The sequence below is a fragment of the Atractosteus spatula genome, chromosome 7, assembly GCF_055471065.1.
Source record: "Atractosteus spatula isolate fAtrSpa1 chromosome 7, fAtrSpa1.hap1, whole genome shotgun sequence".
Classification (NCBI taxonomy): domain Eukaryota; kingdom Metazoa; phylum Chordata; class Actinopteri; order Semionotiformes; family Lepisosteidae; genus Atractosteus; species Atractosteus spatula.
Window position 1 is genome coordinate 46134717 of NC_142712.1, and position 17435 is coordinate 46152151.

A 17435-nucleotide genomic window follows, 5' to 3' on the forward strand; every position below is an offset into this window, starting at 1 on the left:
AATTTAAATAGATTTCCAATGTTCTTGCTGACTTGCTGGTGTACCAGTGACATTTTATGAAACGGCTCCAGTGGAACTTTTAAATCATTTAAATCCCAGTCAAATTTGTTTTGAACTTTATAAAAATGTAAATTATTTTCTATTTCATAAAAACCGTCCCATTTCTATATTTTGACATAACACGAATTAATAACTCATTTATTAAGTAGCCCAAGTAGTCCAATTTGCATTCTGCTCAAGTACATCAGTGAATAAATGCGTCACGTGGTTTATTATCTCGATTAAATTAGATGAAATGAGCTTGCTCCTCGTTTCTTTTATTGTTTCGTTGTCTTGTTTGATCTTAAAACTTGTTGGGATGTTGAGTGTGAACTTCAAACCGTGGAGTGGAAGGCAACTCATTTTACAATGGTTATATTGTTAGGCGGTGCTCTAAAAAATCCATTTAGGAAAAAAGCAACACGGAAAGTCCCATTGTGTTTTGTCTTCACGGGACTAAGCGGGTGACCTTTTATTTACAAAATGCCCAAACCAGTTTGAAAGCAATTAATTTCCATCGAGTTACTAGAATATCAGGAATTAAAATCTTAAAATCTAAAAAAAGTCATTTTCTTCATTGTTTTCTTCATAAAAGTAGTGTTACGTTGGTTTCCTCGCCTAAACATTCAGCACTGAATATTTCAGTTCGCTGTAGAGAATATTACATCTTTCCTCTCCGAATATGCCTACTGAGCTTATATGGTACATTCTGCATTCAATTTTCAGCACAGCTGTGACACAGAACATATACACACGAAGAAGGCTCCACAGCCAAAATGTGTTTCTTTCCTTCTATTTTCAGCCTGGAATAAACCTTTACTTACTCATTTACAGACCAGGTAGTTTCTTTTGCAGACTTCGCATGCTGACGCAGAAACCCACCTGAACTACTCAGACCAGATAGTTGCTAATTTCTTGTCAAAGAAAGGTAAAGACAATAATTTTCTCATCGAAGATCACAGAAGTTTAGAGCTAATTGTAGGAGTGCATGATTATGACATTGTAAAACCACAATCGGTTATAAATATATTAGAACGGCACCAAACCTAGCCTTGAACTTTAGAAATCTTGGTTTAGAGCTCCGCCTCAAAGATCGCGCCTAAGGACAAAGTTGAGCCACAAGCAAAAAATCCGAATGGATGCTTGGAATTTATACAACCAAGGGACTTTAGTATTCGTTTGACAGAAGAAGGCAAGAGTCAGAAAGGGGTCTTTACGCCACCGGGTGCGAGTCTACAGCAGCTCTCAATCATGATCATACTATTTACTATTTTAGCGGGCTTGGCCTTTTTGCCGTTGTTGTTATACTCCTGCTTCCCTTACCTTGGCTACGACTTTCTGTACTTCTTGGGTTTTGTCAGATGTGCCGCTCGGATGATCAAGTATAAGAAGAAAAAGCCCCTTTTCACCATTTTGGACTGTTTTTTGGAGTGGGTGAAAAAGCAGCCAGACAAGACGTTTATCGTGTTCGAGAACAAGGCTTATTCTTACTCGGAAGCGGATAAACTCAGCAGTAGAGTGGCCAGGGCTCTCCAGAAACATGCCGGCTTGAAGGAAGGGGATACGGTGGCGTTGTATTTAGGAAACGACCCCTGGTTTGTGTGGACCTGGCTGGGACTCGCTAAATTAGGATGTACAGCGGCACTTCTGAATTATAACATCAGGTCCAAGTCTCTTCTGCATTGCTTTTCGTGCTGCGGGGCTACTGTGCTGATAGCAGCTCCAGGTGCGTTGCTCTCTGTTTTCGTGGCTGCAGTTAATGCCACATCTCGACTTTACTGGTGTTAAAATGCTCTAGCAGAATTCAGACTCTTTCATCCGCTTACTCGGTAAGTTCGAAGTAAAAAAATGTTGTTCAGAACATGTCAGAACCGTTAATGCAACAAGCATTTATTGAATTATAATAACATTGTTTATGAACGATTTATTTCCACTTCACTTGAATTAACGGTATATTCCTCCCTTTACATTAGAAAAGGCGATTACAAACGGTAGCAGGCATCCAGCATAATTAGCCCTTTCCAGTTTTTATTTTTCTAGTCTCCAAACATTTCTCTTCAGAAAAGATTTTATTTTAATAAGTGCCCGTGTCTGCTCCATTTTCCTAACTTATGCTACGCTTCTAACCGATTTTCTTTCTTATATTTATTTTGTAAATTGCTAACCTTATAACTGTTTTTGTACACCTATCGTGCTAGCAGCCATGTCACCCTGCAACTTACAACTGGCAACCCACTGAAGCTAAGCAGGTGTGAGCCTGGTCAGTACCTGGATGGGAGACCTCCTGGGGAAAGCTAAGGTTGCTGCTGGAAGAGGTGTTAGTGAGGCCAGCAGGGGGCGCTCACCCGGTCATCTGTGTGGATCCTAATGCCCCAGTATGGTGATGGGGACACTATACTGTAAACAAGCGCCATCTTTCGGAGGAGATGTAAAAACCGAGGTCCTGACGCTCTGTGGTCATTAAAAATCCCAGGAGAAAATCGAAAAGAGTAGGGGTGTAACGCCAGCGTCCTGGCCAAATTTCCCATGCCTCCTAATAATCCCCTTCTATGAGTTGGCTATGTTACTTTGTTCTCCTTACCCTCCCCCCTCTGACGGTTGGAGTATTTCTCAAACTTAAAGGTTTGTTCTCCTTACCCTCCCCCCTCTGACGGTTGGAGTATTTCTCAAACTTAAAGGTTTGGTTCAAAACCACCAAATGGAGACGGGCTTGTCGACAAGGGGACCCTGCTGATGCGGGATTAACGCTAGATGAGAGTACACCTACCGAAAAGCACTTTCTACGTGCTACAGATGCTACTTTAAGGGCGCTATATAAAATAAAGTGTATTAATGGTAACATCATTATCTCAGTTGTTCCTTGAAAGCGATGATCAACATGACTGGGTAGCTTGTTCCATGCTCCCACATCCCTTTATGCAAAACAATTGCCTGCAGGCTATTATCGAGTATTATCGAGTGTTGCTCATCACATGGTTCGCTTACAACTTTGTTGTAGAGCTGAAGGGCGCAGTGGAAGAGGTGCTGCCTGCCCTGAGAGAGCAACGCGTCACCGTGTTTATCCTCAGTGGGGAGGCCGACACGGAAGGCGTCGAGAGCCTTGCGGACAAGATCGAGCAGGCCCCAGATTACCCCCTCTCTCCGGCTCTGAGGTCACACGTCACTGCGAAAAGCACCGCTCTGTACATTTACACCTCGGGGACCACAGGTAGGTACACTGCCCAGGTTTAAATACTACTTTGAAAAAAATAAATTAACAAACGCTTTCATAGTACAAAAGCCTATTAGCGCCACTGAGAAAAAGATTATTGCTTTTAAATGAGATAACATTCCATTTAAATGCAATAATCAGTAACCAATATTGCATCATATTTTAATAACACTGCATATAATTGTAGTATACTGTATATGCAATAATATAGTCCCATGCAAAGTACCGTTGTCATTAACAATAGAAGAATTTCATTATCTGCCACTTTGTGCAAATGAATTAATCTAAAGTAACACTTATACTGTCTTTTGTATATATGAAGTACAACACCATGTAATTGAGTATTACTGGGTTAAATGCATGTTTTCACCAGATCCGTGAAAAACAGATTTTTTTACACATCTTGGCAAAAAATACAAAATACAAACATATTGTAACCCATAGGACCGACATTAGAGGTTGTGCGAGCCGGTTTATCAGCACAGTGACGTCACCGCCCTTCCCCATGGATCCTGCAGTGTGTCTGCAGCTTTTCCAAGCCTCTTTAAAGCAGCAGCACCTCAAGAGCTGGGTGAAGCTGTTAAACTGGTTCAATTAAGCCATTAGTGAGCTAACCGAGCTTGTTAAGAGCCCTGAAACCTGCAGACACACCGGTCATTCAGGACCAGGATTGGGAACTCTAGCAACATCCTGGTTTGTCTCTCATGCAGAACTGAGCAGGTCAAGCCTTTATGATGTGATGAGATCAGATATCAGCTGGAAACACTGCTGTTGTACACTCCAGAGAGACAGGTATAGTTTATGATATTAAGGCATACATATAGAACAGTGGGGCAGTGGTCAGCATTGCCCTGGGGGCCTGGGTTCGACTCCGACCCCGAGTGCTATCTGTGTGGAGTTTGTATGGTCCCCCTGTGTTTGAGTGGGTCTCCTCCCACAGTCCGAAGACAAACTGGTTGGTTAACTGGCTGCGGTGTGAGTGTGTGCACACCTGTGTCTGTGTGTCTGGATTGGCGGCCTCTCCTGGGTTTATCCTGCCTTGCTAGGATAGGCTCTGGCTTCCCTCCGACCCTTAGTAATTAGAAAATGGATGGGTGGCAGAGGTATATTCCAGTACAATGTACAGTAGGGGCAGGTATAAGACAGCACAATGTGAAGGGATAGGTATAGTATTGTAGCACTCTCAGGTTCATGTGGGTATGCGCCCTCACCCCTGCCACTTCAGGTCGGCCCCCCACCACTGGGGACTCAAACCCAGGCCTCCGGCATCACTCAACAGGAACCCAGCCAGTTGAGCCAAAGGGAAATCTCCCATCAGCCCAACGGCTGCGGTCCCTGCTATTCACAGGGAAGGGCGGTGATGTCACCGCGCTGGTAAGCCGGCTCAAACAACCTGCAAAGGCGGCCGTATGCGTTACAGTATCATTAATTTATTAAACACACAACTTATTTTCTGTGGTGCAGGGATTCATAACCCTTTGTATCCTGTCAACAGGCCTTCCAAAAGCTGCAAGGATAAACCAGGAGCGGATCTGGGCAGCATCGTTCCTTCAAGGAATTGTAGGAGTGACCTCTGAGGATATCATCTACATTAATCTGCCTCTCTATCACAGCGCTGGGCTCTTAATGGGCCTTTGTGGCGCTATAGAAAGGGGTAAACTTTCAATTTATGTAAAGTTAGTTAAATATTCTGGTGCACAAAGGTCTGAAACTGAATCAGCCACAAGCTGTTCTTCACTATTTTTGGTCACTAATTTTATAGGCTTTGTAAAACGCCTTCTTGTCAAATTTCCAATTTTGAGAAGGAGAGCAATTAAAAAATAGTCTTCAGGTCTCCAAGCAAAGAATTGTGGTTGTTCTTTTTTTCTCTTTAGAACTCAAATGGTGGGTTTTAGTGTTTTAGTTAATTATTAACACAAGTATTGCCTCTATTTTCTTGTTTAGATTTTAGGAGACAAGTCATAAACATCAAAAGAAGCATTTGATGAGGTTAAATTGATTCAAAGTGTAAAGTTCACGAAACAATTTGCACAATTTTAAAAATGCTATGCAGAAAATTGTACAATGCAGAAGCTGTATAAAGCATCCAGAAGAGATAAGGAGACAAGAAGGGTTCCAAATAGAATGCAGTTCAGCCTATTTACAGCTCTTTTGATTGCTTCTAATTCTGTCTGCCAATCCAGGTTCTGCAGTGTCCTGTTCTTCTGTTTTTCATGCTGTCTCTGCTCTTAATCGGTTGGTCTTATTGAACTCCCATTTCAACAAAATAAGTAACTTTTATGGTTTATGGTTTCTTGCAATGAGACCTAATACTAATACTAATTCTTTGCATTTACAGTATGTACTTATTTTCATTTCAAAGTATCTCAGAGCTCTTTACATATAGGAGAGGACACCATTCATCCACCCCAGCTAACGCTAAATGAGCTGGACAAGTGAGATGTACTGTAGCTTTACCAGAATGGGAAGCTTTAGGGAGGCCAGGTTGTGTCCATAGAAAATGGGATTTTAGTCAGGACATTAGGGTTGACACTTCTTCTCTTTCCAACACAGCCATTGGAATCTTTAATGATCCAATAGTCAGGTTCTCAGCTTAATGTCTCATCAGAAAGATGGCTTTTCCAGCATCATAGGAATACCGCTTATAGTAGCAATGTGATTTTCTTAAGAGCTCTCCCAGCCCAGCACTGAGCAGGACTGCCTTGCTTAGTTACTGAGATCTGACAAGACCAGGCTACTACTTAGTGGTCTTTGTGCATGTCATCTAAATCAGAGCAGAGCTAAATCCCAGTATTTGGAAGGTGGATTGCTTCTTTTTAAAGTTTTTCCACTAACACCAGCAGCCATATCACCCTGCAGCTCACAACTGGCAGCCCACTGGAGCTCAACAGGTGAGAGCCTCATCAGTACCTAGGCAAAACTAAGGTTGCTGCTGGTATTAGATGGACCAGCAAGGAGTGCTCACCTTGTAGTCTTAATGCCCCAGTATAATGATGGGGACACTATACTTTAAAAAGGCACCATCCTTTGGATGAGATATAAAACTGGGGTCATAGCTGTGGTCATTAAAAATCCCATGGTGCTACTCGAAAGGAGCGTCTTGGCCAAATTTCCCCCTGGGCTATACCAATCGTGGCCTCCTAATAATCCCCATCTATGAATTGGCCTTATTACTCTGCTCTCCTCCCCACTGATAGCTGACATGTGGTGAGCGTTCTGGCGCACTATGGCTGCCTTTGCATCATCCAGGTGGGGCTACACATTGGTGGTGGTGGAGGGGAGTCCCCATTACCTGTAAAGCGCTTTTAAGTGGAGTGTCCAGAAAAGCGCTATATAAGTGTAAGGAATTATTCATATTAATGAAAACTGGAAATTGTTTAAAAACTGGATGCAAACATTCCAGCTGTTTCTTGAGAGAAGTCAGGGTATGAGCATAGACAACATGGCTGGGCAGATTGTTCCATGCTCCCAGCACCCTTTGTGTAAAAATGTCTTCTGGTCACAGTTCAAAATGCACTTCCTAGTAGTTAGTACTTGTGTCCTCTGATTTGTGTTTCACTGTTGTGTTAAACATAGCAGTCCTTTAATGCAAGGAAGGTATCTGTTTGATCTTTAACATCCTCAAAAAGGCAACATCTTATTTGTAATGTGAGGATCTGAAGAATCAAAAATCCCGTGATTTAACACCTTTAATCTATCCTCGAACGAATCTTACCTCTATCCTACCACTGTGCTTGTCTATGTGATATTGGGGCTTAGCTGACAGTATAATTCTGACATTCGTGTTTGCCAGAGGCTTGTTGCTTGTTGCTTCTCCCAGTGGAACCCCACCATCAAGTCCTAGGCTTGTCACCAGCAACTTGCATGAGCATGAATGTGCTCCAGGTGTAAGGCATGCTTCTACTTGGAAATGCCACTTTTTGTATCATTCACCACTTTTTCTACATCTTCCCTCCTAGGGATAACAGTTATTTTGCGGCGCAAGTTTTCAGTCTCCCAGTTCTGGGACGACTGTAGGAAGCACAATGTGACAGTGATCCAGTACATTGGGGAAGTCCTGCGCTACCTGTGCAACACGCCGAAGGTAACTCCCCTCAGTCGTTTAAGCCTCTAGAGGTGTGCATCCCAGCACAGAAAGGCCTCAGAAGAAAGAGGCGACACTGGAAGAGATTCTGCCAAGCTAAAACTTAAACTGACATTTCTAAGGTGTAACAGAATGCTCTTGCTTCAATTTGTAAAATGATTATTATTAGTTATGTGGCTGAGAAAGACAATATTGCAGGTATGGTACATTTTTAAAGCAAGTCTGTTAAAAGACGGTTAAGGAATAGCAGACTATGTAAAAGATTTTGTGTCCTGTTGCTGTACTGCGTACTCACAGTACAATTCATACAGTACATCATTTTCCAAATGTTGATCTTGAATTGCCTGTTTACTGCATCAGTGACTTTGAATATGTCCCAGCTGTTTGCCACTATATTCGTTCTCAGAGTGTAACACCAGATCTAGTTCGGGAAGAAATATGAAACTATATTACTCATGTATTCTGCTTTGTTCATGCTGTTCCTTTTTCCGAAAAGGATGACTGAGGATACAGCCCAGTGTCACAGTGCATTACGTGCCCAGCTACTGTGTATTCATCTTTTGCTTCCTCTCCTCAGAAAGACCATGATCAGGATCATAAGGTCAGGCTGGCTTTTGGCAACGGTGTCAGATCAGACACCTGGTCGGAGTTTCTCCAGCGATTTGGAGATATCCGGTTCTGTGAGTGCTATGGAGCTACAGAAGGCAATGTTGGCTTTGTGAATTATGTGGGAAAAGTTGGTGCAATCGGACGGACAAATTATATACACAAGGTACACACCACCTTAAACATCAGATGTTTACATTCAGAATCAACAGTTACAGTGGCTAGTCTGTTAGACGGAACAGAAAGTTCAAAGAAAGCTTCAGAGCTGTTATGTCCAAAGTGCAGTTGGAGACAGAAACAGAACTGGAAGGACAATAACAGGTGTAATTTACCATTGATGCTCTCAGATCTTATCATGTAACATCCCTGAAAAGAATACTTGATGAACACCTGATAATCCATTCACCAGTCAAGTAGGTTCACTTAAAAAAGCAGTGATTCTGGGAAAGCTAAGGTCGCAGATAGTGTGACCCCTTATTCAAGCACCCTAAATTCAGGAATTACTTTTACTCTGTAGAAGACTGCGCCACCTAGCAATTCTAAAGGGTGCTAGGACCCTTCTTCCCTCGCCACAGTTCTCCTAATCTCCCAGAGTCACCAGTGCACGCACAGACCAGCAACAGTCACTAGTATTGTTTAAGTGCCCTTTTAATTTTCTAGTGATCACAACTGCACCCAGTGCACATTATACAAAACCAGCTCCAAAGGACACACATTCCAGACCAGACACAAGAGCCCCACTGGACTCCAGTTACCAACGACTTGTCCCATAATAATGCAGTCCAGCAGTTCTGTCCCCCAGGTAGCTGTTTTGGTGGTTCTTAGGCATGTTCTCCGCATCCTGACTGTCCCAAACAAGGTGGTTCTCTCATGCCTCCTTTCCTGAGTCTAATGTCAGGTACTGGGGGATGAAGATGATGCCAGAGCCTTCCTCAGCTGCTCCCCTGCAGAGTTCCGGGTGTCTGGGTCCTCTCCTGGGTCCAGTGCTGTCATCTATCCCACAAACCTTCCTTCTTCTAATAGTCCTGTGTCCTCCCTTGACTGGGGCTTTGGAAGCCTTCTTGCTCTTGTTCTCTTGACTGATCCCCAGCGGTCTGGAGCGGGCTGGAGGTGTGCCTGTGGTAGCTGCCAAGGGCTCTTTCAGGATATGGCTGTACACAGATGGCCAGGTGTGATGATGCATTGATCCATTGCACCCTGTCGTTCCTTAGGGTCCCCTCTCCATTGCAGAACCAGTCAAACCTGGTTGTAACCCCACACGTTACCCCTGAATACTGTGGTGATTGGTCGGCTAAATTGTGTTTTGTTTTATCATAGAAACTCTTCCCTTATGCATTGATAAAGTACGACACAGAGAAAGAGGAGCCAGTGAGAGACTCTCGAGGTTTCTGTGTGGAAGTTCCCAAAGGTAAGAACCTTTCATCACAAAAACCTTTCATCACGCATGCAAAATAATTTAAAATGTAATGTTTCAGATTTGAATTTAGAGCATTGCTGCTTTGCAGTGCTGGGGCCCTGGGTTCAGTGGGTGCTAGCTGCATGGGGTTTGTATGTTCTCTCTGTGTTTCCTCCGGGTGCTCCTGTTTCCTCCTACAGTCCAGAGACGTGTGGTAGGTTAATTGGCTTCTGGAAAAATTGGATCTGGTGTGAGTGTGTCTGTGCATGCCCTGCTTTGGACTGGTGTCCAGGGTGTACCCGGCTTGCGCCTGTTGCTTGCCAGGGCAGGCACCAGCTCCCCCGCGACCCTGTATTGGATAAAGCGTTAGAAATTGGATGGATTAAAGGATTTGAATTTACAACAGTGGTTTAGGGTTAAGCCTTAGTGTGATCTTGTGTCTTATTAACACAGGAGAGACGGGTCTTTTAGTGACAAAGATCACCAAAGTTGCCCCATTCACTGGCTACGCAAAAAACCAGCAACAAACAGAGAAGAAGAAGCTGAGGGATGTCTTTGAGAAAGGAGACATCTACTTCAACAGTGGAGACCTTCTGAAGATCGACAAGGACAATTTCATCTACTTTCAGGATCGAATTGGAGACACATTCAGGTCAGATGACCACAGGAATTCATTTATCCCTTTTGGGACTGTTCATTCCTCCTTTTCCCAGTTTTAATCCACTTCAAGTTCGTTCCCACTTGTGTTCTCTGGTTCTTGTATCACTGTCAATTCTGTAGTCTCACTGTAGTCTACTGGGTTGCTTTTGTCTGTGCCATTGAGAATTTTTCATATTTAAATAAGGTCCCCTAGTAGTCTTCTCTGCTCAAGACTAAAAAGGTTCAGTTTTTTTGGGACATTCCTTTCAGCCCTGGAATGTATCTTCTTTGGACTGACATTTATATTTACTGACGTATCTGTCTAGAAAAGATCTAAAATATGTGCCAACAAAACTCTTTAAGCACAGTGCTTCCTAATTTGTATCTAGAGTATATAGCTCTGCTATCTACGTGTAATACCCTGAGCTTTTCTACCATTTACCCGTAGAATTTTATTGAAATCTTTCTGAATTTCCTTTGCTGCTCTTTAGTTTGCTAATCCCCCACTTTTGGTATCATGTGCAAACTTGACTAGTTTTCTAACTTGAACAGGAATGTGATCATTGATATAAATGTGCAAGAGCAGTGGTCCCAGTACAGATCTCTCTGGTGTTCCACTAAATGTCCACCCCACTAATTATCTCCATTAATTACATCATCCCAGTTTGAGCATCCACCCCTCTACTCTCTTTTTCCAATTTACTCATTTTCAATCCAAACACATGCATTTCCCTCACTGCCTATCAGCTATTATTAGAGAATTAATCTTGAGTTCTTTCCATACAGGTGATACTCTAGTTCTTCTACTAATTTCCATTACCTTACATGTAATAGATGTTATACGTATCGGGCTATAATTGCTTAGGTTGGTTTTGTCACCCTTCTTATGAGTGGGCTCTAAATCAGCTGTTTCCCAGTCCATGGGCACTATCCCTGTCTTGAGTTTCTGTTGGAAGAGTTACATCCACGGCTTCCAAATAACATCTCTCATATCTCTGCATACAGGCAAGGTGCCATTGGTTCCTGGGGATTTATTAATATCGCGTATTTTGAGTACCTACTGTAAAACACTCCTGCCTCCTCTATGCTTCTTCAAGTTTAATAAAGGACTTTGTCCGTCGTCCCTCTTCTGCCTGAGGCATGTTGTTGACCTCTTCCTTAGTGAGCCGTTATCAATGCTTTGCAGGACCTTGGATACTTGAATCAGTCTCCCTTCTCTGTTGAAGCCGAAAAGGACTCAGTTTTCATTCTCTGGCTGAAAAGGGGAGTCAACAAAAACTGATCTTTATTCACTTCTTAATTGAAATGCACCTCAAGACACCCTGGAAACTTACCTGCAATTGCACTTTGAATAGGAGTCATTAAAAGTGAAAGTTATTTTTACTGGAAGTCGCCGGTGCAGCTGCGTGAAATAATAGTCTCTGGCTGGGTGCTGCTGTAAAGGGTAATAGATATCACCTATCAGCAAGGGGTCATGTGGCTTTCTGTCAGCTAGGGCTGATTAATGGCACAGACTAAAGTGAATACTTTTTTCCACAGTTGTGTACAAGAGCAAGAGAATTCAAAAGGGACCGTTTTTAAGAATTAAGTATCAGCGGACCCCACAAGTGCAGATCAGTGTTAGACTGAAGTCCTAGCACACACTGTTAGTAAAAAACTGAAGCTCTGTTGCTTTCTAACAGGTGGAAAGGGGAAAATGTGGCGACCACAGAAGTTTCGGACACATTGGTCATGTTGGATTTCATTGAAGAAGCCAGTGTATATGGTGTGACAGTGCCAGGTAACAACATCCGCCTTTTTACCAATTCGTCCTTTTTAAAAATCCTGACATTTCAATACGTTTTTACAGGACAGCTTTTAATGTAATAATATGGACCCAGGTTTCTGATATACATGTAGCTGGCGTAATGACGTGGGCAGAACCAAAGAGAAATACTGCCAGCTCTGTGAGGCAGGTTCAGGCTGGCGGGCTCTACAGCCAGGATTCGAACCCTAGATCTTTACACCCTCATTGAGGGGTCCAGTTCTGACCTACTGTATAGTGAACTCTCTGTGCCCCTCAGTGAAGCACCATTTACTCTGCTGTCAATGAGTAACTGACCGAATGTGGAAGGTCTTGTGTATTGATTGTGTTTAACCTGCTGTCCATTTCCACTGCTCACTTTAGTTCAAATCGTGTTTGGACGACTGGTTTATCAGTAAGAAACAGCTGACAAAATAGGGAAATGTATTATTTCCAAAGTTGGCTTTTGGACCTGTTTTGATCATGATGGGCACCTTGGTGTCTGTGTGTGCCCCGTGATGGACTGGGGATGGGTTCCAGCTCCCTGTGACCCTGTATTGCATGAAGCGGTTAGAAAATGGGTGAATGGTTGAATGGGTACCTTGACAGAAAATCTCTCGAAAGAACAAACTCTTCCTGGAAACACTTAAAAGTTTTTCTGCTGCTCTGCCCCATTATCTATTTGAACAGATTAACAGATTTGTTGCTTATTAATTTTCACTGGAAATATATTTGTCTCGGTTAATGTTTCGCTCCCAGGGCACGAAGGAAGAATAGGGATGGCAGCGCTGAAATTAAGAAATGATGAACAGTTTGACTGCGTCTCCACCTACAAGCACGTTGCCAGCTACCTCCCAAGTTACGCGAGACCTCACTTTGTTAGGATTCAGGTAAGACTTTCTAAAACTTCACTCACCAGCAATATTAAAACGGGTATAATAATTCAGACCAGTTATACAGTAACAGTACCTTGCCAGCCAGATTAATTCTGTTCGAGCCCTAAAATTGTCATCATTCTTGACATCAGCCCCTTTACTCCTTTACATTTCGCCTCCTGCACCCCTGCGTCTACCCCATCTCCATCTCTGTAGCTGCTCCTTAGTCACTCCACTCTCCATCTGGGGGTTTAGCCAAAAAATTTACTAGGACTGAAGCAGTCAGTGAACATTCTTAATACACTCTCTTCCTGGGTGTTGTTATTCCTAGCGAACCACTTGTTTTCACTGAGGGAGTGTCCTGGCAGCGTGTTACTCTGTTATATTTTCACTTTTATTATTCCACACATTTTCCTTTTCAGAAAAACCTGGAGGTCACTGGGACGTTCAAGCAGATGAAGGTGAAGTTAGCAGAAGAGGGCTTCAATCCAGGGCTGATCCAAGATGCCCTTTACTTTCTGGACGAGAAGTGCAAGAACTACATACCGATGACTCAGGAGATTTACGAGTCCATAATTTCAGGGAACATTAGACTGTGAAGTTAAGGTTAAATGGTAACTTTTACTGCCATACACTGCCATAGTGACAGTAAAACCTTGCTGCCTTAAATTGTTCAAACCTAATTGTGTAACAGCAGACACTGAGTAAGGATGTGATCCAATGTATATTTTTTATGATTTGTCTAGGATGAAGGAGGACCAGAACTTGTCTGCTTAAGTTCGAGTGGGGACCTGTGTCAGTATGAGTTGGCTATGTAGTAAAAGTTAATCCCACATTTACTCCAGCGAAATTGTTCTGTTTCTTCTGTCTGTTTTTCAGTATGAAATTAACCAGTACTTGTTTGCTTTTGTTAAGCATAGAGAATGTGCCATAAAATTTAGCATTTTACTGCTCACATAATATAATCAATACAATGTCACGTTGGATCACACTGTTGGTGTAATTCCAGTATCAAAGTTTAACATTGTTTTTTCCAGATTTAAAAATGTTCATCATGCATGAAACACCAGTGTCTGGGGTGTCGTGGAGGAGTTGGCAGAGTGGAGTAATGGGTTAAATTCAGTGGATTTAACAAATGCCTGGACAAAATGACCCACTGGTGCCTGGTCTTGGACCCAGACTTGTTACCCATGTTTATTCACTTGTAAACATTTTTCAGCTTAATAAATGAACTGTGCCTTTTTAACTGCTGGCCTAATGTGTCTCAGAGGTGCCCAGATAAATGTCTGCAGCTCAGCTTTCGCTGTACTCTAGCAGAAGTTTCACATCTCTGAAATCTCATTGATCATTGACCTAGAGCCTCCCACCTAATACTTTTTCAAGTATACCATGTACAGTACAAGTAGTTCTCAAATTGTGCAATCACAAATTGGATGATTGTGGATTAGCACACCTCAATATTATATACCACTTCTTAATCTAGGGTAAATTATTTCTCACTGTTACACTCTTTTAACCAACCAGACATAATGTTGCGACAGCTTGCCCTGGGAGCTGTGCCCAACCGCATGCCGTCTTGTCTTGCTGGTCTTTAGTCACCGGCCTGGCCAGATGGAGGCAGTTTGAAGGCCTTCCTCTGAGAGAATGAAATGTGCTCTTTTCTCTTTAGAGCAAATTTTCAAGACAACTATTTCCAGGGGAGGAGAAGCCAGAATGTAATTCACAGGCCTACCTTTGAGGCTTAGATCTCTTCCTGACCAAAGAAAAACAGTACAAGTAGACAGTACAAAAATTTAATGGCGCTATTTTTATAAACCACCATCAATTCTCCTGCATGATGGGAAAGCTATGTCACCAAGAATTCCTCACTTTTGAGTCTGAACACAGACAAACTCTCCCTCCCAAGAGCTATACATTTATACTGGTGTACTACAACCATAACACCTGTTTTAGTGGAACTCCCACCTCTTATTTATAATTCCTCTTATGGGGGTTCCTGGAGAACAATTCTCTCTTCAGATTTCTGGTAGGGCTTTGAGGTTGTCGAATGCTCTTTACAGAGCTCTTTCACAGCCCCTTTGCCCCTGTTTTTATCATATAAAATCTTAAATAATATGTGTGAAAAAAATAAAAATGAGATTCAATGCGAATAATTTGGAAATGACGATTTGCTCATTTGAATTCATTTTAAAAAAATGAAAAACAGAATCGTCAACCTTAATATTAAATATGAAATGTTTTTAAAAAAGCCTACCATTAATAATAACTAAAACTCTTAAAAGGGGATTATTGGTAATATTAGTAAAGAAAATGTTAAATAAATGCAAGTTAAGAGGCTCACAGGGATTAAAAGAATTGTACATTTCCCACACCATTCACCACCCACATTTTTACATGAAAATTGCCAGAAATTAACATACGTTAGTTTGAAAATTACTTTTAGTATAAATATATAATCATCTTCCATGAGTAAATGTATGTAATTGGTTGTACTGGGGAGATCAACACTCTGGTAGTGGTAATGTTTTCTTATGGGGAATTAGTTTCTAAGTTATTTTCAGAAGTTTTTAAATCCATATATAAAGCGAAAAATACCCATATATTGATATTGTACTCATCTCAATGAAAAAATCCAGGAAGAAAGTGACATGACGTACAAAAATATTATATCATGTAATTTAGTAATAAGCTCAGGGTTCTATGTTCATATTACACTGACATCATCACAATAGTAAACGTGATTAATCAACCACATGTGAACGGCTTCCCAGTTTAAGAAGTATCATCTCAAGAGACATACAGACATTTAATTCATGTATCCATTCCTGATTACATTTAAATGTTATTAGTTGCCTGGCAGCAGTCCAAGTTTACATGTAGATTGATTACGTTCTGTAGTATCTCCTGGGATAGCAGATAATGGACTTAAATGTGTTTTTCCCGTAAAAGCTCCATGAGAATTCTTTCTAGTGCTAGTCGCTGAGGCTGCAGTTTTTGACAATTCTAGTCAGAAATAAACCCTCCAGACTTTTACATCCATAGAGGAGAAGAAAGTTTATTAGGTGTTAAACATACTCTATAAATTATAGAGTCTACCCACCTGAACTTCTATACATTATATATTAAGTTATATAAATAACTTACTGTAATATTGAATGAACTTAAATCTTGTATTGATATAAAACCTCTAAAATGATTCACTGCAATAAAATCCGGAACATCTGAGAGATTAATCTGACCAGACTGAGCTTTCGCGATAGGGATTCAAGCATGAATAGGGAGGCTTTAACAGAGACTCATCCTGCAATGATGGAACATATTGTCAGAGCTGTAAATATCCACAAAAAAAAGTGTGTGGCTTATTTTTGCCATCCATCCATTTTCTAGCCACTTCTAGCCACAATTCAGGGCTGCAGGGGAGCAGGAGCCTATCCCAGCAAGTAACAGGCATAAGGTAGGGTGACCCTGGGTAACAGACCCTGAGTGGGACACCAGACCATCACAGGGCACACACAGACACAGACACAGACATGCACACCCTCACACCAGGACCAATTAACTTACCAGTATGTCTTTGGACTGTGAGAGAAAACAGGAGTATCCTAAAGAACCCCCTGCAAGCATGGGCAGAGCATACAAACAAAAACAAATGGCACCACAGGTCTGGAATTGAACCCCGGGCCCCAGCACTGCAGGGTGCAGCTAGCCACTGCACCACTGAGCCACCCACTTAATTTCAACCAGTCAGATCAAATAATAAGCAAGTACTTTAGTTACAATCTTCAGATCTACTGTATATTTATTAATGAATTAGGGTGATACAATTCACATAGAGCGATATTTATCTGTTTTACCAATACTTACTAAAGTCTTGAACTTAACCATTTAAGAAACATTTTAATATATATTTTAATATGCATTCATACATCCTAAATAATAAATCTCCAAATTGTTTTGAATTAAAAAGTCACTTGTAAAATTGTTGAAGACAAATACTTTGCCAAACTGGAGTGTCCTCATTCAGTACTTCATTCTTTATTCGTCAAAGGTTTCTCTCCAAAGCCCCTCTATCCATGTCTGAAGGCTGAGCCAGAAGGAAGTGCTCCATTTTGTCATGAGAAATAAGTCTCCCCTTTCAGTACAGTATAAATTCTGACAGCAATTCTGAACACAATGATTTCCTGTGAATTACAAACCGAGGAGAATTCTATTTTTTAGCTTGCTGTATGTTTGCTTTTGTCATTTTTATTTTTGGCTGATAAGACAGAGGTACATGTGCATTATCTCCAAATATAATAATGTTGAATAGTTCTCAGTATTGTTTCCTCACTTTTGTGTGTATTTCATAGATTATACTGATTCCTTTTCCTACTTATGTTTTACATGGAATAGTACATTGAATAGTGGCATGTAGTGCTGGGCGATAATTCGATAACGATAATTATCGCGATATAATTTTAACAAAAGTTCGATAAATGTTCGATATATACGTTTATGCTGCATGCGCACAAAATACTGCGCGAGTGCGCGTGCGTGTTGCAGACCGGGCAGCTAACGTGGTGTTGTTGACCCACACGGTGGTGGCTGACAGGATTGTAGTTAGAGTGGAGAAAAGAGCGACACTGAAGCGAATGTAGTGCTGCCAACGACCAGCTCGAAGGACGATGACATCGTCTATAGAAAAGGTCATTCAACTTCGGTAATTTGGAGATATTTTGGCTTTTTACGATCAGACAAAAAACAGAGTACTTTAAACTTTGCAGTCTGAGCCATCTTCTATGTGTGTTTTATCACACTGCAGT

General features: G+C 41.6%; 1 protein-coding gene across 1 annotated transcript; it reads left to right on the top strand.

Moving 5' to 3' along the window:
• Positions 1 to 931: 931 nt before the first annotated feature.
• Positions 932 to 13873, top strand: LOC148831151 (long-chain fatty acid transport protein 2-like). Its single transcript, XM_088922224.1, has 10 exons — positions 932 to 1765; positions 3038 to 3247; positions 4746 to 4904; positions 7210 to 7334; positions 7912 to 8106; positions 9258 to 9348; positions 9790 to 9988; positions 11658 to 11755; positions 12518 to 12648; positions 13056 to 13873. The coding sequence occupies exons 1-10, from the start codon at positions 1291 to 1293 to the stop codon at positions 13230 to 13232; spliced, it is 1860 nt and encodes a 619-aa protein (XP_088778350.1). The 5' UTR covers positions 932 to 1290; the 3' UTR covers positions 13233 to 13873.
• Positions 13874 to 17435: the final 3562 nt, after the last annotated feature.

What these genes read in the sequence shown, in the direction of transcription:
- LOC148831151 (XM_088922224.1), top strand. Translation starts at nt 1,291, where the DNA reads ATGATCATACTATTTACTATTTTAGCGGGCTTGGCCTTTTTGCCGTTG. An exon ending in TTACACCTCGGGGACCACAG is followed by an intron (nt 3,248 to 4,745) that starts GTAGGTACACTG and finishes TCCTGTCAACAG; the next exon opens with GCCTTCCAAAAGCTGCAAGG. An exon ending in ATATGGTGTGACAGTGCCAG is followed by an intron (nt 11,756 to 12,517) that starts GTAACAACATCC and finishes TTTCGCTCCCAG; the next exon opens with GGCACGAAGGAAGAATAGGG.